This window comes from Prunus mume, linkage group LG2 (assembly GCF_029339155.1).
Source record: "Prunus mume cultivar Tortuosa linkage group LG2, ASM2933915v1, whole genome shotgun sequence".
Taxonomy (NCBI): Eukaryota; Viridiplantae; Streptophyta; class Magnoliopsida; order Rosales; family Rosaceae; genus Prunus; species Prunus mume.
In genome coordinates, this window is record NC_142699.1 from 16,643,631 (window position 1) to 16,664,884 (window position 21,254).

General features: G+C 36.4%; 2 protein-coding genes and 1 long non-coding RNA gene across 4 annotated transcripts; 1 reads left to right on the forward strand and 2 right to left on the reverse strand.

The window, feature by feature from the left end:
• Positions 1-4,106: 4,106 nt before the first annotated feature.
• Positions 4,107-8,081, reverse strand: LOC103320975 (zinc finger protein 4-like). Of its 2 annotated transcripts, none has more exons than XM_089046873.1 (2): positions 7,374-8,081; positions 4,107-5,273 (listed from the first exon to the last, which is right to left on the reverse strand). In XM_089046873.1, exon 2 carries the CDS (start codon positions 5,165-5,167, stop codon positions 4,385-4,387), a length of 783 nt encoding a protein of 260 aa, XP_088902999.1. In that variant the 5' UTR covers positions 5,168-5,273; positions 7,374-8,081; the 3' UTR covers positions 4,107-4,384. The 2 variants fall into 2 exon arrangements, with proteins under 2 accessions (XP_088902999.1, XP_008220936.2); XM_008222714.3 differs by having other exon boundaries at positions 7,378-8,079.
• Positions 8,082-12,002: 3,921 nt separating this feature from the next.
• LOC148919738 (uncharacterized) lies at positions 12,003-12,439 on the reverse strand. Its single transcript, XR_016124748.1, has 2 exons — positions 12,306-12,439; positions 12,003-12,195 (listed from the first exon to the last, which is right to left on the reverse strand). It is a non-coding gene; the product is annotated as an uncharacterized LOC148919738 (long non-coding RNA).
• Positions 12,440-14,156: 1,717 nt separating this feature from the next.
• Positions 14,157-20,659, forward strand: WOL (CHASE domain containing histidine kinase protein). The gene is given in 12 exon segments (XM_016792397.2): positions 14,157-15,362; positions 15,629-15,862; positions 15,986-16,155; positions 16,693-16,911; positions 16,998-17,184; positions 17,270-17,321; positions 17,437-17,666; positions 17,970-18,068; positions 18,176-18,891; positions 19,597-19,882; positions 19,884-20,107; positions 20,210-20,659. Coding segments are annotated over 12 exon segments (3,069 nt in total). The 5' UTR covers positions 14,157-14,966; the 3' UTR covers positions 20,466-20,659.
• Positions 20,660-21,254: the final 595 nt, after the last annotated feature.

A 21,254-nucleotide genomic window follows, 5' to 3' on the forward strand; every position in this document is an offset into this window, starting at 1 on the left:
GATATTATTTCATAGCAAATTCTGATTTTCTTATGTCAAAATATCAACGGCGTTTCTTGTGAATGAAATGAAATCATGTCTAGCTGTCCTGGAGAGAGTATTATTCTATTTGGAGACAGAACAAGTCAAATGATCACATGCAATTTTGTAGTAATTAATTAATTAAATCATTACTTATTAAGATTAATAGCAATAATAATATTGGATTGGAGTACATTTTTGTGATCATTCATGGTCTCAAAGTCAGTTGGAATATGGTTTCTGTCCACTGAAGAATTTCAAATTGGAAAGCAACTTTGCTCAAAAAGATTGCAAGAAATTTACTTTTGCTTTCAAGGTGGAATTAAAATGTATGTGCATGACAATATGAGAAATTTTAAAACCATCTCCTAAAACCTAAAGGTAGTCAACAAGATGATGATTTGGCATATTGTCTATATCAATATACCAACTTATCGAATTCAAACAATATTAAGCCACATAATCTATAGAATCCATGTTTTATTTATTTATTATTATTAGTGGATATGACATTACTTCAAGACTTTTATTTTATATGTATGTTTACTTTTGATTCTTTAATAATGGAAATAAGTTGAATTTTTCTCTTACATTTTTAGTATTAGTATTACAGCATCTCCGATAGTAGTAGCAAATTAAAGTTTGTTGACCTGTGTCGCAATTTGAAAAGATTTATTTGCTAATTAAATTATTTTTGTTTTAATAGACTCTTTAATTCAATTAATGAAAAATAACACAAGGATGTTTTTAATTACATTGATAAAAAAAAAATAAAAATAAAAAAAAAAAATGAAAGTGCTAACAAAGTTAGTTTCTTGAATTGAATATCCAATAAATGTTGACATTTTTTAATTTTGAATTTTAGATGGTGCTGTTATGCAACAAACAGTTTACTGCAGCCGACCAACAGCAGCATTAACTCGTATGCCGTGTCCAAGGGGCGAAAAAGTAACCCCATCTGAAGCAGAAGCTATACATAATACATGGTGTATGTATGCAAATGTAACATGCACTGCAGCGCTGAATGAGTCTTTTGTCTGTCAACATCGATCAATAATTCAACATGTTCATATGAGAAAAAGTCATTGTATGCATTTTTGGGATCTCATCATCCTGTGGCTGTAGCTGTAGTGGCTGTAGCTGTAGTGGCCGTGGCTGTGGGACTAAAATGGATCCTCTATGTTGCCCAGAAAACAACAAACAAACACATCTGCTTCTGCTCGACACCTTATTCGAAATAGGACAAACAAACCACCACCTCAAAAACAAAGTGCGTGCTTAATTATACAGTAATAAACCTTTCCATGATTACAACTACCACCGAGACGAAAAGCAATTAAATATTAAAGACCGGCAAGGCATAATTGTTAATTATGATCATATGTAGTAGTACATCATCATCATCCTCATCAACATCATTATCATTACCATGATGCAGTTCTTCATTGTTTGCAAAGAAAGCCATGAATTAATCATCGCCACGGCAATATTTACAACAATTTTATAAAAAAATCATATAGCAAATTATATTAGATTAATGCCTAACAGAGCAACTAACAGTTCAACCAGGACCCATACAAGGTAGTGAAAATACTAAGTCTAAGAAGACTATAAAACCAATGAAATGCAAAAAGGCAGAACTACAATGAACAAAATTGTAATATTGCGTGTTTTTTTTTAATGCAAATAATAGTATAAATTATAAAAAGATGAAGATTTTTCACGCATATACTATAATAGTATTATGAGGTTCGATCTTGACACCACTAGTCTCGAGTTTTATATATTGCATGCTTTTAGTTTACTTCGAATTGGTAAAATGCTTGTGGCATAATTTAGGGCATATATATAATAACAATTCTTATAATAATTAACAAATCCTGACAATAAATATTTAAGATTTGTGCAATGTGAAGAAATTGAATGGAAGAGTAGAAGTAAGCATGTTTATTTAATTCGCAGACGCTGGATTTGGTGAAGTTGCATGCATGAGGCATGAGGCTTGAGGCTTGAGGCTTGACTATGAGAATGAGATGAGAGCACAGAAAGTCAACGCGATGTTTGGTCACGTGCGGCTGTGGCGTCCCATCCCTACGACAACGTGCAAGGAAAGTCCTTCGTCATTTCCCATTTGACAATGCCCGTGTTCTTGTCCCTTTTAATGTTTATTCTATTCATCACGTTTTATGTGTTGTCCCAAAATACCCTTTGACATTGATTCATTCACGCATTAAAAAGAGGGAACAATTTCAACCTATTCCGCGCTTCCACGGTTCCACCCATTTGTCGTTATAAAAAAACAAAGAAAAGTAAGGGTATTTAGGGTTTATGTGAATAGTATATGCTCTAGTAATATTTTTGTTATTTTTTATACCTATTGTTATTATCATAATCTAAAATATTGATAATATCGATGATATTATCATTTTTTTGAGTCACGGATATTTCAGAACATATCTATACATATTGTATAAATATCGATAATATCAAAAAATATCGGTCCATAATTTCGCTCACACGTTAGCAATATTTTATCAAAATATCACTATAATGTCAAAAATATCGCCATAATATAAAAAATATAAATGTAATGGAAAAAAGGAAAAAAATAACACAAAGCGCACACACAAAGGAGATTCGAACTCATGCCATTTCACTCCTCCAATGCCTTAACCACCATATTGCTTATGTTTTTGTGATAATATGCAAATGGGAACTCTGTGTGGTATTAAGTCACTCATGTATCTTACCATGCAATGTATAAAGTGTAAAATATTGTAGTAATGGTGCGTTTAATCTTATTTCATTAATTACTACATATTTTCTACAATAATCAACTTAAATTAGTTAAACCCATCATGCAATGCATTTCTTTCCAATTTTTTGTGATAAACTAACAGATAATTGACTAAATAAACATCCTCCAAAGTTTCAATAAAAATTTCCAAGTTTTTTTTTACAATTTCCTTGGTTTTTATTTAATTTTTATCGATATCGATAATATCCCGATATTTCCATTGAAATTTGAGTGTTTTTGGACTACCGATATTTCCGATACCATCGATATTTTAGAGTCATTGGCAATTACTATTAATATGGGATTAATTTTATTTATATGTATGAGATTAATAATAAATAAATAAATTTGCTAAGTATGTATAAAAAATATTCTAATTTTTTTTATAATTTTGTTTATAAATAATTTCATCCTCAGGCTGTTCTTGCCTTCGAGCCTGCTAGACTTGCGCTGAGCGATTATGAATTTATACATTGAGCATTTGTTTAAGAATAAACATCCTGCCAATGAGAGTGAGAGTTGGTTGAGTTGGTAAAGATCGTTCTTTTTGTTATCCATATTTAGGTTCAAGTTCCGCTATCGACAATCTCTCTTAATGGGTAATATGTAAAAACCAAAAAAAGAGCTAACACTCCCTTTATAAATCCTCAAAGAGGCCTTGGTATGTATTGGCCTTGGGATGAGGTAGCCTTCCCCCTCTAAACCTTCTATTACAAAAAAGAAAAAAAGAGAGTATAAGCATCCTCCTCTAAATACACGCGCCATTCATACTTTAGACTAATAATCTTTTAATCACGTTATAAAATTTGAAAGGATGCTTTTCAAGTAAAGCGAGCTCAAGAAAGACTCAAAGCATATACTCTCTTAAAAATTCAACATTCAAGTTAAGTCCATATGAAATGGTAAATTGGTCAGCTAAACCAACGTCAGGTAGGAGGACCATGAGAAACGCCTTACATTTCGCGACGGTGTCGCGGGATCTTTTCCAATCATTTACGCTATCCGCGTTACTTTAATTATTTAATTCATTCATTAATCATTTTTGCTAATATCATTATTAGGTTCATGAACCCCCTTCTAGATACAAACATTCCTGCTTTTAATAAATCATTTCAAAATAGTTGACTGTTTATTTTTTATTTTTTTATACATGCCTTGATGATATTGGGGGATGATTTGAACATTACACTTAACAACTTGAACTATAAGTTGTTTGCGTGACCAATTAATTCTAGCATAGGCTTTACCAATCAAACAAGAAAAGAACAGAAAATTATGAAATTCATGCTTAAACCAATTATTGCCATCCCATTAATCATAAACCACAACTGCAGTCTGCAGACATCATGATCATCACAAGGCTTATCAATCATCTTCACCTCCAAAACTTGTTATACATCAGCAGCAATTAACACCAAGAACATCCTTATAAAATAAACAAATACAGCCATAAAAAATTTAGAAATCTGCAGCCGTTAAAAATGCATATCTCACTGTACAAAGTTAATAATACTATTCATGGCAGCATGTCTAAAAGGTAATATATCTAAACAGAAAACAAAAATCTCAGAGCTTTAAAGTAAGATCAGGTGAAGATGAACTTGTCTTTGCATTTGGTGGCACGGTGGATCCTCCTGAATTCATTGTTGGATTTTGAGAAAACTGCATATTTGAATGATGACCTCCAACTCCCTCACCCACCTGACGGAAACTCCCAGGCCAAAACATACCCACATCATCCTCTTCCATAAACATTGGCACTCCAAAATAGCCTTGCTGAAACCTTGCCACACCTCTCGTGTCAGGGACAGGGAGCCTCTGATCGGACGGTATCATAATGTTTTGGTGCACTGCAGCATGAGCTTCGATACCAAGAGATCGAAATGCAGAAGCAGCAGAACCATGCAGGGGAAGAGATGCCAAGCTAGTGTACCTGTCAGGAAACATTCCCATACGCATAGCACGCTTGGCCATTGTCCTCTCTCTCTTGTGAGCATTCTGATGGCCACCAAGTGCCTGTGAGCTATAGAACTTACGCTTGCAGTAGTTGCATGAGAACACCCTTGGCATTGTTGCTTCTGAAGTAGGGGGTGCAGCTCCTTCAGTACTGCTAGTCTCCCCTGTGCCCTTCAATTCAATGTCACAGGAGCTAAACTGGAGTGTCAAGTTGAGGGAAAGAGGCCCCGGATCTTGTTGTTGGAGGTTTGTCTGATTTGTGAGGCAGGAAGAAGTGGTGGTGCTATCCTTTGAGAGATCAGGGGATTCTTCTTGCAGAGGGATGTTGGAATTTTCTTGGCTTGTAACTTCCGAATCATTTTCATATTCCAAGTTCAAGTTTGGTGTGACCATGTTTCAGCAGGACAGTGAAGTCGCGAACTTGTTTCTTCTATATATCAGAAATCAGACGAAGAATTGAAGGAACTGCTGACAGTGTCGTCGTCAGCTAGCTCTTCGCCTGCAATCACGAATGCCAGAATGAGTAATTTTTCATGACATATTAGGATTCTTTCTTCTCTTCTATTTTGTAGCAAGAGAATTTGCAAAGAGGGATTGATGGCGGTAAATGGGATGCATGTGAAAACACATGGACAGAAATCCCGCCAACTTTCATTTGATTATACAGTATCTTGACCAAAAATGAAAATATTTCATCTCATCTAATAAACACCAATCAACTTATCACTGTCTTTCTGTTGAACATGAATCATGCACTTTTGCCTAGTAGTTGCATACAATTCCTAGCTAGCGATTCCATATAGAGAAACATGACCAGCCATCAGCCGTGTTCCATCAGCAAACTACATAACAGAAACTCATAAAACAATTATGTCAAACACAATGCATAACATTCTATGGAATACGGAGCTTACAAGGCCTGCATGTATGAACACTCTCTAAAAGTAATATACTGTGACTCGTGCTTTTTTCTAGTTTAGTGGAGATTCTCTGTCTTAATAGTGAGAATCCAATTTAAAACTATCAAACATTTCTCTCATGTGTGAATCTAATGTGCGAGATTCTGAAATTGACTGGAGCTTGGAAGGCCTTGGGATTCAAACATCACTATTTCCTCTGATATCATATTGTGTAAAAGCTTTTCCTTAAGCAATTAGGAAGTGGGAATAGTACAATCTCAAAATCTCTGTAAGGAACTTACTAATCAGAAAAGAAAAAAACAAAAGAAAATCAGGAAGGAGCTGTTATCTCACAGGTTAGAGTCATAACTTCAATAAGGGAAAGATGTCCTGAGAACATATTTGTTTGTCACATAAGAGTTCTACAAAGAAAAATTGGGCTCTGGGGTGCCTTTGTGTCTATTTATCTCGAAAAGGGTGCATCTCTGAAAGGTGGGGAATCATCATGAGAAATCAGTAAAACTACAACCATGGTTTACCCAATGTTTGAGACAGGATGTTAAGATTAAAATTGGAGAACATGGAAAAGACAGATTTCCATCAAATTACGAAATCGTATTACCATGATATTGTCATGCTCATACATATATGCTTCTCAAGACAGTAGCTAATGCATGAACAAATTAACAAGATTGTTCGGAATAAGGGATTAGTATGCAATCCCTTGTTCCATATGATTGTGGGTGATAAGTACTTTCATTGGACTACACTATGAAAAGTGGTATTCTTATTCAATTTTTCTGATTTTTAGTGGTACCCAAACTGTCTTTATCCATGTGGATATATATTACAAACTTGAGGTACTTTTGAACACCAGTACTCCTAAATTATTAAACAGCAGAATACCAAATCAATTAGTGGAAAGGTTTCCTCAGCTACTTCCATGAATTAGCTTCTACCTACTACCTAATACCAAATGCTGTTAACATCAAAAGCCTATAGGAGACATCAATACTTTATAAATTTTCAATAAAGATCCATGATTCTTCAGCATGTCAGTATTCTTTTTGAATGATCTCCTTTAAATTTTGTTATAAGCAACCAAAAAAATTGCTTCCATCCAGAGATGATCAAAATGGACCTTGCTTTTCACCTTTTACTTTTGATAATCTACTACAAGTTAACATCTACTAGTTTACTGTAATAATCATATGAATTAGGTACTACAACTCAGCACAACCAAACAAGCATCCAAAGCAAGAGGTTCAATTTCAGAAAAAGCATAATCGTTGGTTTATTCGGGGAGAAAGAATAGTCCAAAAGAAGATCACACAATAAAGAAGCCCAGAAAGTCCGGACTGAATATATTCAAAAACATGGAAAGAAAAAAAAGCTAAAATACATCATATGAAATACTCATAAGCATAAAATCAACCAAAGCTCACCAGTCCTGTACAAGTCACTAACAGAGCTCAAAATAAATTCAACCATTCATAACCAAGACCCTCCTAAACAAGACAGTAGTAGTAGTAGGTTGAATTGTAGTGATTTTAGACCCAAAAACCAAAAATAAACAAAAGGAAAGAAATTAACTATAAGCAAAAAAGCCTAGGACTACAGCGAGAACAAAGAAAAGCATACGAAAAGAGCAGTAAAGCTGCAATCAAAATCAAATCTATAGAGGTAGAGAGAGTTCATACATACATAGTCTTGAAGTTGCAGGGCGCTATGGTTTAGGGATATGCCTCATGCCACTTAAGGGAAGTGCCAGTACCACCACCACAAGGACTAAAGAGACAGGCCTGTTATCTTATCTGGGTTTCTTTGCAAGTTTTTTTTACCAGAAAAGGAGTGGGTAAAAGGAATTAAGGGAGAAATAAATGAGGATAAGATGAGGGAAGGAGGACAGAGACAGAGAAAGGTGTACAATTATGGGAAAGAAATGGTAGGAGGGATGGGGATGATGGTGTAAAGTCAGAAAGATATCAGACAGAGAAAAGGAAAAATCAGATAACACACTTAACCACTATTTTCGTTGAATTTTGGGCTCTTCCAGTCTCCAACAGCTACCTATTAGTATGAAACAAATCAAATCAATGAGATGAGAGAGAGAGAGAGAGAGAGAGAGAGCAAACAGAGAAAGCGAAGAGTACTGAGTTCAAGTCCCACATAAAAAGATACTTGCAAAGTGTAGTGTCTCTTTGCTCATTCACTCACTCACTGTTCATTCTTCTTTCACTTTTAAAAGAAGGGTCAGATTCTTTCCAGTATTTACATAACACACATACATACAGATTATCTTTTGTCAGTCAGATGAGATGGACTACCCATAACTTCCATCTCATCATCATCTCCCACTTGCCACTTACATGCCTGACAATTTTCATGCAGCACATAACATAAGGCCTCACACGGTCACACCTCACACTTGCCTTTTATCCATTAATTTCATAATTCATTTGCTTTGCTTTTATGATATTTCTTACACTTATTTATCCCACTTGCAGATTTCTTTTATTTATGGCTCCAACATATGGGACACACATATACTCAAGTCCAACACCATGCAAGCTGACAAGCAAGCAAATAGGGAGAAAGAAAACAGAACCAACAAACCAAAAAAAAATAAAAAAACCACCTTCCTTTGTGAAGCACCAAAACAAGGTTGAGGGAGGCCTGTGCTTACCTTACCTTAAAGGTGGGTCCACAAATATTTGCAAAGATCTCATCTTCAACTATGAAATGACCGAATTGTATTTGTATCACAAACGTTGGGTACGATGCTTTTCCCTTTCTTGTAATTTAACAACGACATTCGTTTTAGGTCAAAATCATGATAGTTTATCGCATATCCGATATTGGAAGATTTTTAAACTCAAAGTTTTGGCATGTGAATCAGATTGGATTGGATGGTAATTTAAAACCCGTGTAGGTTAAGTTGACTCAGCCTTAAATTAATTTCAGAGGATTATATTAGATACTATAAAATAAATAACCCAAAGAAATGAGTTTTTAGAAAAAAAATAAAAAGGCAGAGAAAAACGACAGACGTCAAAGGAAACTTTACTACTCTTATTAGTCTTACAAATGGATCGTCGGCCCACTAAGACCCGACAGCTTCATTCATGCTCCCACTCGAGTACAAGACTTGCTGCCCACACTTCACAAACTCCCAAAATTAATCCAAGGAAATCGAAAATAATACACATACATTTAGAAAAATAACTAAAGAAATGGCCGACCACTAGCACGTGGTGATGACACGTGTCACGGATGTGATGAAATGAGAATTGGTCCCCCACCCCCTCCCCTTGATCATCCTAGTTAATCCTTGGGTAATAAGCACGATATACACAATTGCTGCTCTAATCAGATCCTGAGTATGTTTTATTTATTTTCTTAACATGTGTGAATGTATCTTCCCGATATTTGCTTTTTTGCTTTGTTTGATTGATTGATGTTACTTTAACTTTGGCAGCATAAATAAAAACAAAGGAACTGCTTCATGATGGAATGTTGATTTGCTTCGAGCTCCAAACCATACTCTTATTCTATTATCTTCTCTTGTTCTTATTTCTTTTGTTCTCAAATCTGTATATGAATCAGCCTACAATCGATCGTTCGTTAATTTTATGTAAAATAATATTATTCTCGTTTCATGCAAGTTTTTCTGCATGCTCGTGCAATTGCAAGACCAAAAGCCTAAATTACATCAACAAAAAAAGAAAAGAAAAATACAGCCTAAATTGCAAAACCCATTGCCTTTTGCTTTTGGTAAAACAAACTTTTGGGCTTGTTATGCAAAAATGAACGTTGGGGCTTGGGCTTGTATATATGGCGCACTCAGAAAAAGCATGGTAAAAAATTGACCAAAAGTAAAAAGAGGGCAGTTTCTTAAGTGAAATATTTACTCGCGATCGTCAATTTGATGAAGTTGGTTGTCATGTCAACTCTCTCCACATGTTCCTTCACACGGCTCATTTAAGTTTATTATAGAATGATATAAGAGCATGTGAATTTATTATTATGAGATTCACGCTCTCGACAGTCTATCCTTGTGTCATAACAAAGAATGATGCAGAGACTCAGTAGTCTGCAAATTCTTTGAATCTTGAGTGGGCTTGCAAGTCTGCAAAGTCTGCAAAGTCTGCAATCGCAAATTGATGTGATTTGGAGAGGAAACCAGGAAACTAAGCCAGAGACACGTGACGATAGAGAGACTGCATACATGAACATGAAATGCCCATGACTGCACTAGTCCACACTGTCCGGTCAAAAATGAAATGGACATGTGAGACGACCTCAGCCCATTGGCCGACTACATCCGTGACTCTGGTCTGGTACCCGAAATTATTCGTGGTGACACTGTTCAATGCTCCAAGTCCAATATATATATATATATGAGGCCAACAAATTTATACTTAGCCCAATTGGATTAGTCATGATTGCTTTACTTTGTTGATCATATCTCTAATCTCAGCTGCATATTTCTTACACATTTTCTTACTTTTACTTGGCCGTCATCAGTTTGATTTTTTGGGTTTGGCAGACTATATGGATATGGAATGCGTAATCTGGCCTGGCCCACTCATACTAGTAATATGGGGGGCATCTTCTTTTCTGAAATACTAATGATTTTTCTCCTACTTTGACTAGGAGATTTGCCACGTACATTATATTCGCAATCTTCTCATCATCTATGATCTCTTCGATCTTATCTCGTCCTTATATTCCAAACCAACCAAGATGATATTAACGCAAAGTCTTGAGACCTAATTGTTTAGGTATATACCACCCAACCAAGCTTCGGATTAGAGATATATATGCCTGCCCTTTTGCGACCCCCGCTAGCTTAGCTGCAATTAGCAAAAAAAGTTACTTTCATGTCTTTGATCTTGTCCTTTATCTATCCCAAACGTTAATATTCCTTTGTCTTAAACAACGCCATCAGCTCAGTCAAGGCATATAATCCAATCCAAGTATATCAAAGATTATATGTGCACCTTTCTTTTCTCTTCCAGTACTCCAAACACTTCCAACCTTGTTGACAAAATATTCAACCACGTACGTATTCCTTTATTTGAGTGACCCCATCACCGTGTTTGGAAATGATCATTAGTTTATGTTTATCGACACTAAACCCTAAATTCTTTATCGACATTTTCAACCCTATATATATTGGGCATGATAATAAAACTCCCAAAAGAAAAATTAATGAGAAGTACTAAATGTACATAAAATAAGTAAGTAGAGAGTTGTAGTAGTATCGATGCACATGCAAAACTGAGTTTAAGGATTAAATATGTTTATATTGGCGTAGGAGAGTGGCAAGTGCAATGAACCCTTTAAGCACTTACTCTATGCTGGTGGATTTTGTGTTGTTGATCATGGTTCGTTCATGTGCAGCTCCCCCTCATTAATATATTATCAGAAAAATGAGGTTGAGAAAAATATATATAAGAAAGCCCCAACAACACATATATATATATATACATCTTTTGTAAGGTTTGAGCAATCAAAGCGTCCTTCCCTTTGTTCAAAACTTTCATGCCTGGAGGAGGCTGGAACTGGAGGATTAAATTTAATTGGTTGAGAAAGAAAATTGTGTTTCAAGGACTTTGACTTTGAAAGTAAGAGAGCACCTTATTTTTAACCTCGATTTTCTCCTTGTAGATAATCCACCATAAAGACTAACAACAGGTTTTCAAGCCTCAATCAATTGGAACTTGAAGATGCACTTGTTTGTTTATAGCAATAATTAAAAAAAGAAAATAGAAGATGCACTTGTTGTTATATATATATATTTAAAAAGAAAAGTAGGGGTCGTTATGAATTAATTTGATTCTCTTATAAAGTAAGTGAGGGTGCTAATGCTAATGCTTTGAATTTATTGTTACGGTTATACCTTCAAATCACAAAATTGATCCAAACTAGGCTAAGGCGAAGGCAACCTTTTAAAAAAGAAAGTCATATGCTAATGCTAATGCTAATGCTAATGCTAGTGGAGGAGATTCATGGCAAAACTATTTTGTAGCAAATGGAAATAGGAAACCCATTATAACATTATTTTGTTTTGTTTTCTACACAAAACTAAAGAAATACATGAACTAAATAATAACTTGCAACGACTACTCAACTTGTAATTAATTGGTTATGTCGTACAATGAGACTTATGAAGCAAGCCCATGTTTATGATTATTTCATATCAATTATGTTGATGAAATATTTAGGTATCAAAGCCAGAAGCCAAACTCGGATCATGATCGTAAAAATAAAGAAGCAGTAGAAATTTTGGAAAAAAGAAGAAGAAGAAGAAGAAGAAGAAGAAGAAGCAGTAGAAATGATTTATAAATGTTCATATTCTTGTCCGTCAGATACAACGAAAGTTTGATTCAGTTTGGTGTGTGTGTGAGAATCTCAATTATATTAGGTGATGGGCGGGCGAAAGTGAAACTTAACTGCAATTTTGAATTATCCGTATCTACTAGTAGCAAGCAGTACACCTTTAAGTAAACTCACAACCTGCATAAATAATTATCTGTTAATAATAATAATAACCACTGGATTTGGATATAGGGAGGGAGCTGAAAGAATCACATGGCTCAATGAAACCAAATCAGAGGACCACGTACAACAGAGGCAGTGCAGGGCATGGGACATTTGGATGCAAATGCTATAGAGACGGAGAAAGCAGCAGCACCTGGGCATGTGAAGTATGTGAGGGGGATGGGATGGATGGCATTAGCACATGCAAATTTGCAAATTGGCATGCATATGATATACGGCATGGCAGGTAGGGAGGACAATGTCACAATGGACATGATGATCATTAATTTGAAGAAAAGAAACAAAAGAAAGAAACATGGAAGTAGAATGAGACTTTTTTGTTTGGGAAAGTGAAAGTGATAGGTGTGAGTGAGTGAGGTTGACCACCTCACCACATGGCCGACACCACCCACACACTTTGAGTGGTACCAAAATAAAATAACCCTTAAGCCATTCCCTTAAACTTACTTAAGCCATTTCCTTCCCTTAATTGCTCTGCTAATTAATAAGGTAATAGTATTGCTAGAACACAAAACCAAAAACCCTAAAACTTCCTTTGCCTCATGCTTAAGATTTAGTCCCTTTGCCTATTTATTCATATATACCATAGGACGTGTGAATGAAAATGGTCCCCATGAAATCTTCCCCATATTCCATCAAAAGATATCCCTTTTTAAACAAACCAACACCACCTACTATTTATGTGTCATTCCAAACATATATCTATCTAGCCAACTAAAACTTATCCCATATTTTATAAAATAAAATAAAAATAAAAATAAAAAAACTCAAACTTATCCTATCATTATCAAAACATATGCGTTTATTTTTTGCTGGCGTCATTTGAGTTAATTATGAGCTCAAAATGTGAGTTAATTATGAACAAGAAATGTGAAGTAAGACTTATTGATCCACATCAATATAATATAAGACATTCTCCAATAAGTATTTAAATTAAATACTTCTAATCAATACAACATAACACAAGCACACTCTCATTCCCTAGGTAGTAGGTAAAGAAAATGAAAATGAAAATGAAAATGTCAGATAAAAAAGAGAGAAAAGCATCGAGCTTGGAATTGGAAATCAACCAAAAGAAACGAAGATGGGGTAGTTTCGGAATTATGTATCAAAATACGGGGTTTAAGGTAATTTAGAGGAGAATGAGATCTGGGGCTTGTCGCAATGTCATTATCCCAAAGATTTGTGATTACGATTTTTGGACTTCCCTTCCTACCAATTGGATCTATAATAAAATAAAATCCTGAGCACATTACACACGCCAGACTCACTCTACCTGTTAGAAAAACAACACACAGCAACCGGAAGAAAAATGGACAAGCCCCAACTTTTTTTTTTTTTCTTTTTTAATAAAAAAAAAATTGGTCACGGAAAAAACACCTAACCATATGATGATTTAAAACACACTCGGATCGGACAGAAATGAAAATTAGAAAGATAAGCCGGCCATCAGATTCTTTCTGGTTTTAATTGGAGATGCCGTGCTTTGATGGGCAATACGCTTCCTTCTTCCTGTGCAACTCTTTAATCCTTCCCTTTTACTTACTGGTTGAAAGAACTTAAAAAGCGTAACCCATTTGGGGTTTCCTTTTTCCTTTTTCTTTTTTCCTTTTTTAAGGGTCAGAGTCAGACCCATTACGCAAATTTTTTCTGTTGAATTTCTAAATTTTGGACTATCAGCTTCAATGTGAGCTCAGAAAGTGGCAAAGAACGGAGAGAGAAAGTAGGAGAGAGAGAACTAGGGGGGAGACAGAGTGTAGTGTGAAATGCAATATTATAAGGAAGAGAGAGAGAGAGAGAGAGAGAGAGAGAGAGAGAGAGAGAGAGAGAGAAGGGGAGACAAGAGCGTATCTCTGAAAATCCAAAAAATTCGATTCAGTTTGCTTTAAAAAGCAAAGCATAAAAAGTCATAAAACTACTATTATACACTGGAAAACCCAACAAAATAAAGAAAGAGCCTCAGATCAAGACGACCCAGACCAAAACTCTCTCTTTATAAATTCAGTGAATTGCACCAAGCCAATCTCTTTCTACAGTTGTACAGGTAAAAGATGGTTTCTTTCAATTCAACAACAACAACCCCATTTCTTTTTCTCTCCCTCTCTCACTCTGAAACTCTTGGTGTGTTGTGTGCTTAGCTGTGTGTGTTTTCGGGTCAATCTGAGGCTTCCATTATTATATAGTAGAAAAACAGTGAACGTGCTCCTTCTTTGTCTGGATGCCTCTAACTAAACTTCACGTTTTGAGAGGCCATGATTAGAGCTCTCTGTTTTTTTTTGGTCCTTGAAATCTTTCTTTTTTAGCCTTCACAGTCCTGAGACAGACCCATTTTAAAGAGAGAGAAACAGAAAGACTACTTTGAAATTTGAGCTTTATTTTTCCCATCTTTTGAGAGCCATGCTTGTCTCTTGAGAATTGAGAATTCTTCTTTTTGAGTTCTTGGTCTCTCTCTCTTTATACTATAGAAATGGGATTTCAGTGATTGAGCGAAGAAAGTCCACACTCCACAGTAGGAGATGTGTTCACCTGCTCATGCTTTCAGATGTTTTAATCCGCAAAACAATGCTGTGCTGTGATAATAATTTACTTATAGTTTAGCAGTACCCTTTTGCTTTCTACATCAGAAAAAAGTGTCTGAAAAACAGCCGGTACTTTAAGAAAGTGTGCTTATATATATGTATGTAAGTGTGTGACTTCTCGAGGTTCTTTTTTAGCTTAGATATGAGATGGGTAAAGAGGAAACAAGAGGAAGAAGAAGCAAAGAAGTTGATTTGGTGCTGATGGGTGGGAATTTGAAGATGCAGAGCCACCACTCTGTGGCTGTGAGGTTGAATGAGCAAACGGGGACTAAAAAGGGTTACACTTTTGTTCAAGCCTACAGGGCTTGGTTCCCAAAACTTTTTATACTTTGGATCATTGTGATGTTTTTCTTGAGCATGTCAATCTACAATTACATGGATGCTGATAACAAAGTGAGAAGGGTAGAAGTTCTTGGTAGTATGTGTGATCAGAGGGCAAGAATGTTGCAAGATCAATTCAGTGTTAGCGTTAATCATGTGCACGCCCTTGCAATCCTTGTTTCCACATTCCATTACTACAAAAACCCATCAGCAATTGATCAGGTATGCGTTTGAATTTTGATCATAACTTGTCAGGGTAATGTTTGTTTTGCTATAAATTTCAGGAAGACGAGAGGGAAAAAAATTGGAACTTCTTACAGTTGCTGCTGATATGTTTTTAACTAGTACAATTTGGTTCATTTAAGCTATATGGTTCCTAATAGATCTTCCTTTTAAAGATTATGGGGAGGGTATGATATGATTGAATGTGGCATCGCTGGTTTCTACTTCGCGTGTGATTTGGTTTTTGTGTATTTGAGAAAATGCAGGAAACTTTTGCTGAATACACTGCCAGAACTGCCTTTGAGAGGCCTCTTCTAAGTGGGGTGGCCTATGCACAAAGAGTGCTTGATTCGGATAGGGAAAATTTCGAGAGGCAACATGGCTGGACGATAAAGACAATGGAGAGGGAACCCTCCCCTGTCCGAGATGAGTATGCACCTGTAATTTTCTCGCAGGAAACGGTCTCTTACATTGAATCACTTGACATGATGTCTGGGGAGGTAACTGTAGGATATGTTTACCTTCATTATGCTTACATTGTTTAGCACCATGTACTTCCATCAGAGCATAGACTTGGCGTTTCATTTGACCTTTGAATTTCTTTTCCCCAATGCATGATGCAGGAGGACAGAGAAAACATTTTGAGAGCTAGGGCTACTGGAAAAGCTGTTCTAACCAGTCCTTTCAGGCTGCTGGGTTCTCATCATCTTGGTGTTGTGTTGACTTTCCCTGTTTACAAATCCAAGCTCCCTCCAAACCCAACTGTGGAGGAGCGCATTGCAGCTGCGGCTGGGTAAGTTGGTATACAAGTATAGAACTGTTGAAATCCTTTTCTTCAAATGCTTTCTGTATTGTGTTATGATTACCTGCATATATTTTTGCCTTTTCCATCTCCTGCATCTACACAGAAGTTAGCAACCCATCCATTGGTACATACATTTGTGTATTCAGACCAATGCCAAATGGCCATTTTCTCCAAGTGACCTCTGTTACCACAGCTACTTTCCACCTAGAAACCCCTCCCCCAAGCTTTGTCTCTGGATTGTTGTCTCCACCAGCAGCTCTAGTTTTCAGTGATTCTGTGAAAATTAAGCACAATTGGAATATTTTGGTTTACATGCCTTGTAGTTTTCAGTTTGATATTGCTGAAGGCTTCACGTATATATACAGTACTTTGTAGCAAATTTGTTCGTCAATCTTGCAACGGTTACAATATGGCATGATTTAAGTGGAAGGAAGTCTTTACTTTCCTTTCTCATTTTCAAGTGTTTGCATTATTATCTGGAAGTTGTAGATGTGTGTGTATAAAATGAATTCCAATTAAATGCAGGTACCTTGGTGGAGCCTTTGATGTTGAGTCCCTAGTGGAGAATTTGCTTGGGCAACTTGCTGGGAATCAGGCCATTTTGGTTTATGTATATGATGTCACAAACACTTCTGATCCCCTAATCATGTATGGTCACCAATATCAAGATGGTGACACATCTCTTATGCATGAAAGCAAGCTTGACTTTGGAGATCCTTTCCGAAAACATCAGATGATATGTAGGTAAGGGCACCCACTCAATAACTATTAATAGATGGAGAATTTTAGCGGTTTTGTCATGCTGATGCTCATAATTGGATGCTGAGCAGGTATCATCAGAAGGCACCCACGTCATGGACGGCGCTTAACACTGCATTCTTATTCTTTGTGATTGGTTTTTTAGTTGGCTATATCTTATATGGAGCAGCAATGCACATTGTTAAAGTTGAGGATGATTTCCATGAAATGGAGGAATTAAAAGTTCGAGCAGAAGCTGCCGATGTTGCCAAGTCCCAGGTGCTGTACCCAACATTTTCCAAAACATTGTTCATTCCTAAATGCCATGTTTCTGATCTGTTGTCTTTTTCTTTTCTCATGTCAGTTTCTTGCTACTGTTTCTCATGAAATTAGAACACCCATGAATGGAATCCTTGGTAGGCTGCTGACAGATTCCCTTTTTTAAGATTTTGTTTTCAGAACAATATTATGTTATCAGTCTGTGAATGCTTTCTTGTAAGGGGTACAGTCTTTCTTTGTCTATGATTGCAGGAATGCTTGCGTTGCTTTTAGATACATCTTTAAATTCAACCCAGAGGGACTATGCTCGAACTGCTCAAGCTTGTGGAAAGGCACTGATAACATTAATTAATGAGGTCCTTGACCGGGCAAAGATTGATGCTGGCAAGTTAGAGTTGGAAGAAGTTCCATTTGGCATTCGATCGATACTAGATGATGTCCTGTCTTTATTTTCTGAAAATTCTAGAAATAAGGGTATAGAGGTAAGTTCCAATGGCTTCAATAAGAGCAGCTCTGAGTTACTTCAATGTTTTTGTTGTTGGCTTTTATGGTGGCATTATTAAGTTTAAAGGGCCTCAAGACATGGTGGCATTTTCATAGTTATTTTTTCTTATGATCATTTTAATTGTTCTTAAATTGTGAAATATGAACTGTCATACTTCATCTAATTTCTCCTTTTCATTTTCCAACTTTCTGTTCCTTTCATTCTCAATGGATGGTGGAATTCATGATCCCTTTCACCCTTTGCAAATCTTCCGACTCTGACGTGTATTTGGGAAGTGAAGCTAGCAGTGTTTGTTTCCGATAAAGTTCCAGATATATTTATGGGGGATCCAGGGAGATTCAGACAGATAATTACAAATCTTGTAGGCAACTCTATTAAAGTAAGTGGAATTCTTCGTGCTTTATTTGCCAACGCATGGTTCTGCATTGGCTTGCCCGCCTAATTCTTGATTTTTGGTTGATATTCATTGTATTAAGCATTTTGCAGTTCACTGAACGAGGACATATTTTTGTCAAAGTCCATCTAGCTGAGTCCTCAAAGGTCGTGATAAATAGAAAATCAGAGACTTACTTGAACGGAGGATCAGATGAAGGTGTACTGACATCCGATGGGTGTCAGTTTAAAACCTTAAGTGGATGTGAAGCAGCTGATGACCGGAATAGTTGGGATATGTTTCAGCATCTGCTTGCTGATGAAGAATACAGAACTGATGTTTCAAGTAATCTGACTGCCACTAATGAAGCTTTGGAGCATGTCACTTTGATGGTATCTGTGGAGGATACGGGAATCGGTATACCATTATGTGCCCAGGAACGTGTTTTTATGCCCTTCATGCAGGCAGACAGTTCAACCTCTAGAAATTATGGGGGAACTGGTATTGGCTTGAGCATCAGTAAGTGTCTGGTTGAACTGATGGGTGGTCAGATAAACTTCATAAGTCGGCCTAAAGTTGGGAGCACATTTTCTTTCACGGCTAATTTTCGGACGTGCAAAAAAAATGCATTTAGTGATTTGAAAAAACCTAATTCTGAGGATCTACCTTCTGGTTTTAGAGGATTGAGAGCAATAGTAGTTGATGAAAAACTTGTGAGAGCTGCTGTGACAAGATACCACTTAAAGAGACTTGGAATCGTGGTAGAAGTTACGAGTAGCATCACGATGGCTGTTGCTTTATGTGGAAGAAATGGTTCTGCGACATCCGGGTAGGTTTACTCTTGCTATATCTTTTAAAAGTATCAATACTAACTGTGATGAAGCTGATGTTTTCATTCTGATGTGATCTTCTGTCAATAGAAATTAAATGCCAATACAATTCATTATTTCATGCTACTGCTTGTGGTTTCAGGCAGGGTAGCTACTTGTAGCCTGAGACTACCCTCTTTTTATATGTTGATATTGGTTTACCGCTGTTACTGATGGTCTCGAATTTTCATGCATTCATCGATATGTGCTTTACTGGTTGAATGACATAATGCCCGTTTTGTTTTCCCCTTCATAATTAGTTGATCCTGAACCTATAGTTTTATATTTTTCGAATCAATGATTTGATGCTATTGTGGCATGGAAAAACTAATTCCATATTTAATTAATTAGAAATAGAGTTGATTCAAAGGAAAAGCCTTGAAAACCAGAATTTGGTAACAAAATTATAATAAAATAAAAATCTCTCCTAATTGCGAGAGTACAGTTTTGCCATGCGAAAAACTCATCATTGTTGTTATGGTGAACATTTAAATGTACTGGCTGTATAGGCTCTCAAAAAAAACAATTGAACTGACTGTATATTGAAACTTGAAGATTCCTCCCAAATTTCTTGTTTGAGGAACCCGAAAGAAGTTTGCATGTAGACTTTTGGAAATAAGTACAATTTGACTAACTGAGTTGAACTACTTTATCGTATATGGCAGAAATATCATCCAGCCAGACATAGTTCTAGTTGAGAAGGATTCATGGGTTTCGGGTGAAGGCGATCTTAATATACAGAAATTGGACTGGAAACAGAACGCAAACGGGCATATATTTAAGTTTCCTAAGATGATCCTTCTTGCAACCAATATTGGTGATGCTGAATTGGATAAGGCAAGGGCAGCAGGTTTTGCAGATACTGTGATTATGAAACCTTTGAGGGCTAGTATGGTGGCTGCATGTCTTCAACAGGTGCTGGGCATAGGAAAGAAGAGGCAACAGGGGAAGGGAAGTGCCCAATGGATGCAATTTCCTTCAAAGCCTGCTTTGTGGAAAGAAAATTTTGGTTGTTGATGACAATAGGGTAAACAGGAGAGTTGCTGAAGGTGCTCTAAAGAAGTTTGGAGCTCATGTAGAGTGTGTTGAGAGTGGCAAAGCTGCATTGGCATTGCTTCAACTACCACACAATTTTGATGCTTGCTTCATGGATATTCAAATGCCGGAAATGGATGGGTATGTTTCAGTGTTTGAGTAATTTATTTTAGATATATTTGTTCTTCTCATTTGTTAGTTATGTTAGCCTCTGTGCTTTATCAAATGTTTCTTTAATTGCAGGTTTGAGGCAACCCGTCGAATCCGGCAGATGGAGAGCAAGGCAAATGTGGAGATGAATGGAGGATTTGAAGGCCTTGCAAGAAAGGGTGATTGGCATGTGCCAATATTAGCTATGACAGCTGATGTTATTCATGCCACCTATGATGAGTGCCTAAAGTGTGGCATGGATGGTTACGTCTCAAAGCCCTTTGAGGAAGAGAACCTCTATCAAGCCGTTGCCAAGTTCTTCAAATCTAAACCAGGCTCAGATTCATGACAAAGATTGTCCACTCCTTGACATAAGCTGGAAAATCAAAATCTGCAGACATCTTGGTTGGTTGGTTGGTTGGTTGGTCTGGTGTCACCACCAGCAATTTTTCGATATTCTGCTGGTGTAAGTGTGTTCCTGCAGCGAACGGCAACAGTTGGTCCTATAATTTTGATGATTCTTAAAGAACCATTTCTAACCAACTCCCAACTTTTAACTTGATTAGCATCCACGTACATGTATACCACAGAGCCTCCTCCATTCCCACTTGTATGTATAGGATCCTTAGAAGGGGAAGAAGCAAAATTGTGTAAATCTTATATACTTTTTGTATGCCTTGTTCGAGTTCATCTCTCTTCTGAGGAAAAGGTTCGAATACCTTGATTTGTATCATTCTTACAAAACAAAGTGTCATGAATGGACACCTGTTTACGTTTTCACCTTCTGGGAATGTAATGAAATATTCTCTTGTACTTCTGGAAATGCATCACCGCAGAGATGAGACTCGACCAGAAAGCTGAAAAGGACAGTCTAAATAGTTATGGAACTTTTGATGATTTATATGCTCTCATAATAAATAAAGGATGTGAAGAAAAAAAAGGGTTTCTCAATAACAATAATTTATGTACAAATTTGTTAAAAAGTTTTTATTTGTTGAAAAAGTGAGAGGTTTAATATTTTCTGAATAACATGAGAGGTCAGGTTATTGGTGATTAATGAATTCCACTTTCATTACCTACAGAAGGCTTGCACTATCTTAAAAAAACAACACATGTTTCTTCTTCTTTTTATTTTTAC

Excerpts from the sequence above, each read along its gene's own strand:
- LOC103320975 (XM_089046873.1), bottom strand. The coding sequence starts at position 5,167 with ATGGTCACACCAAACTTGAACTTGGAATATGAAAATGATTCGGAAGTT.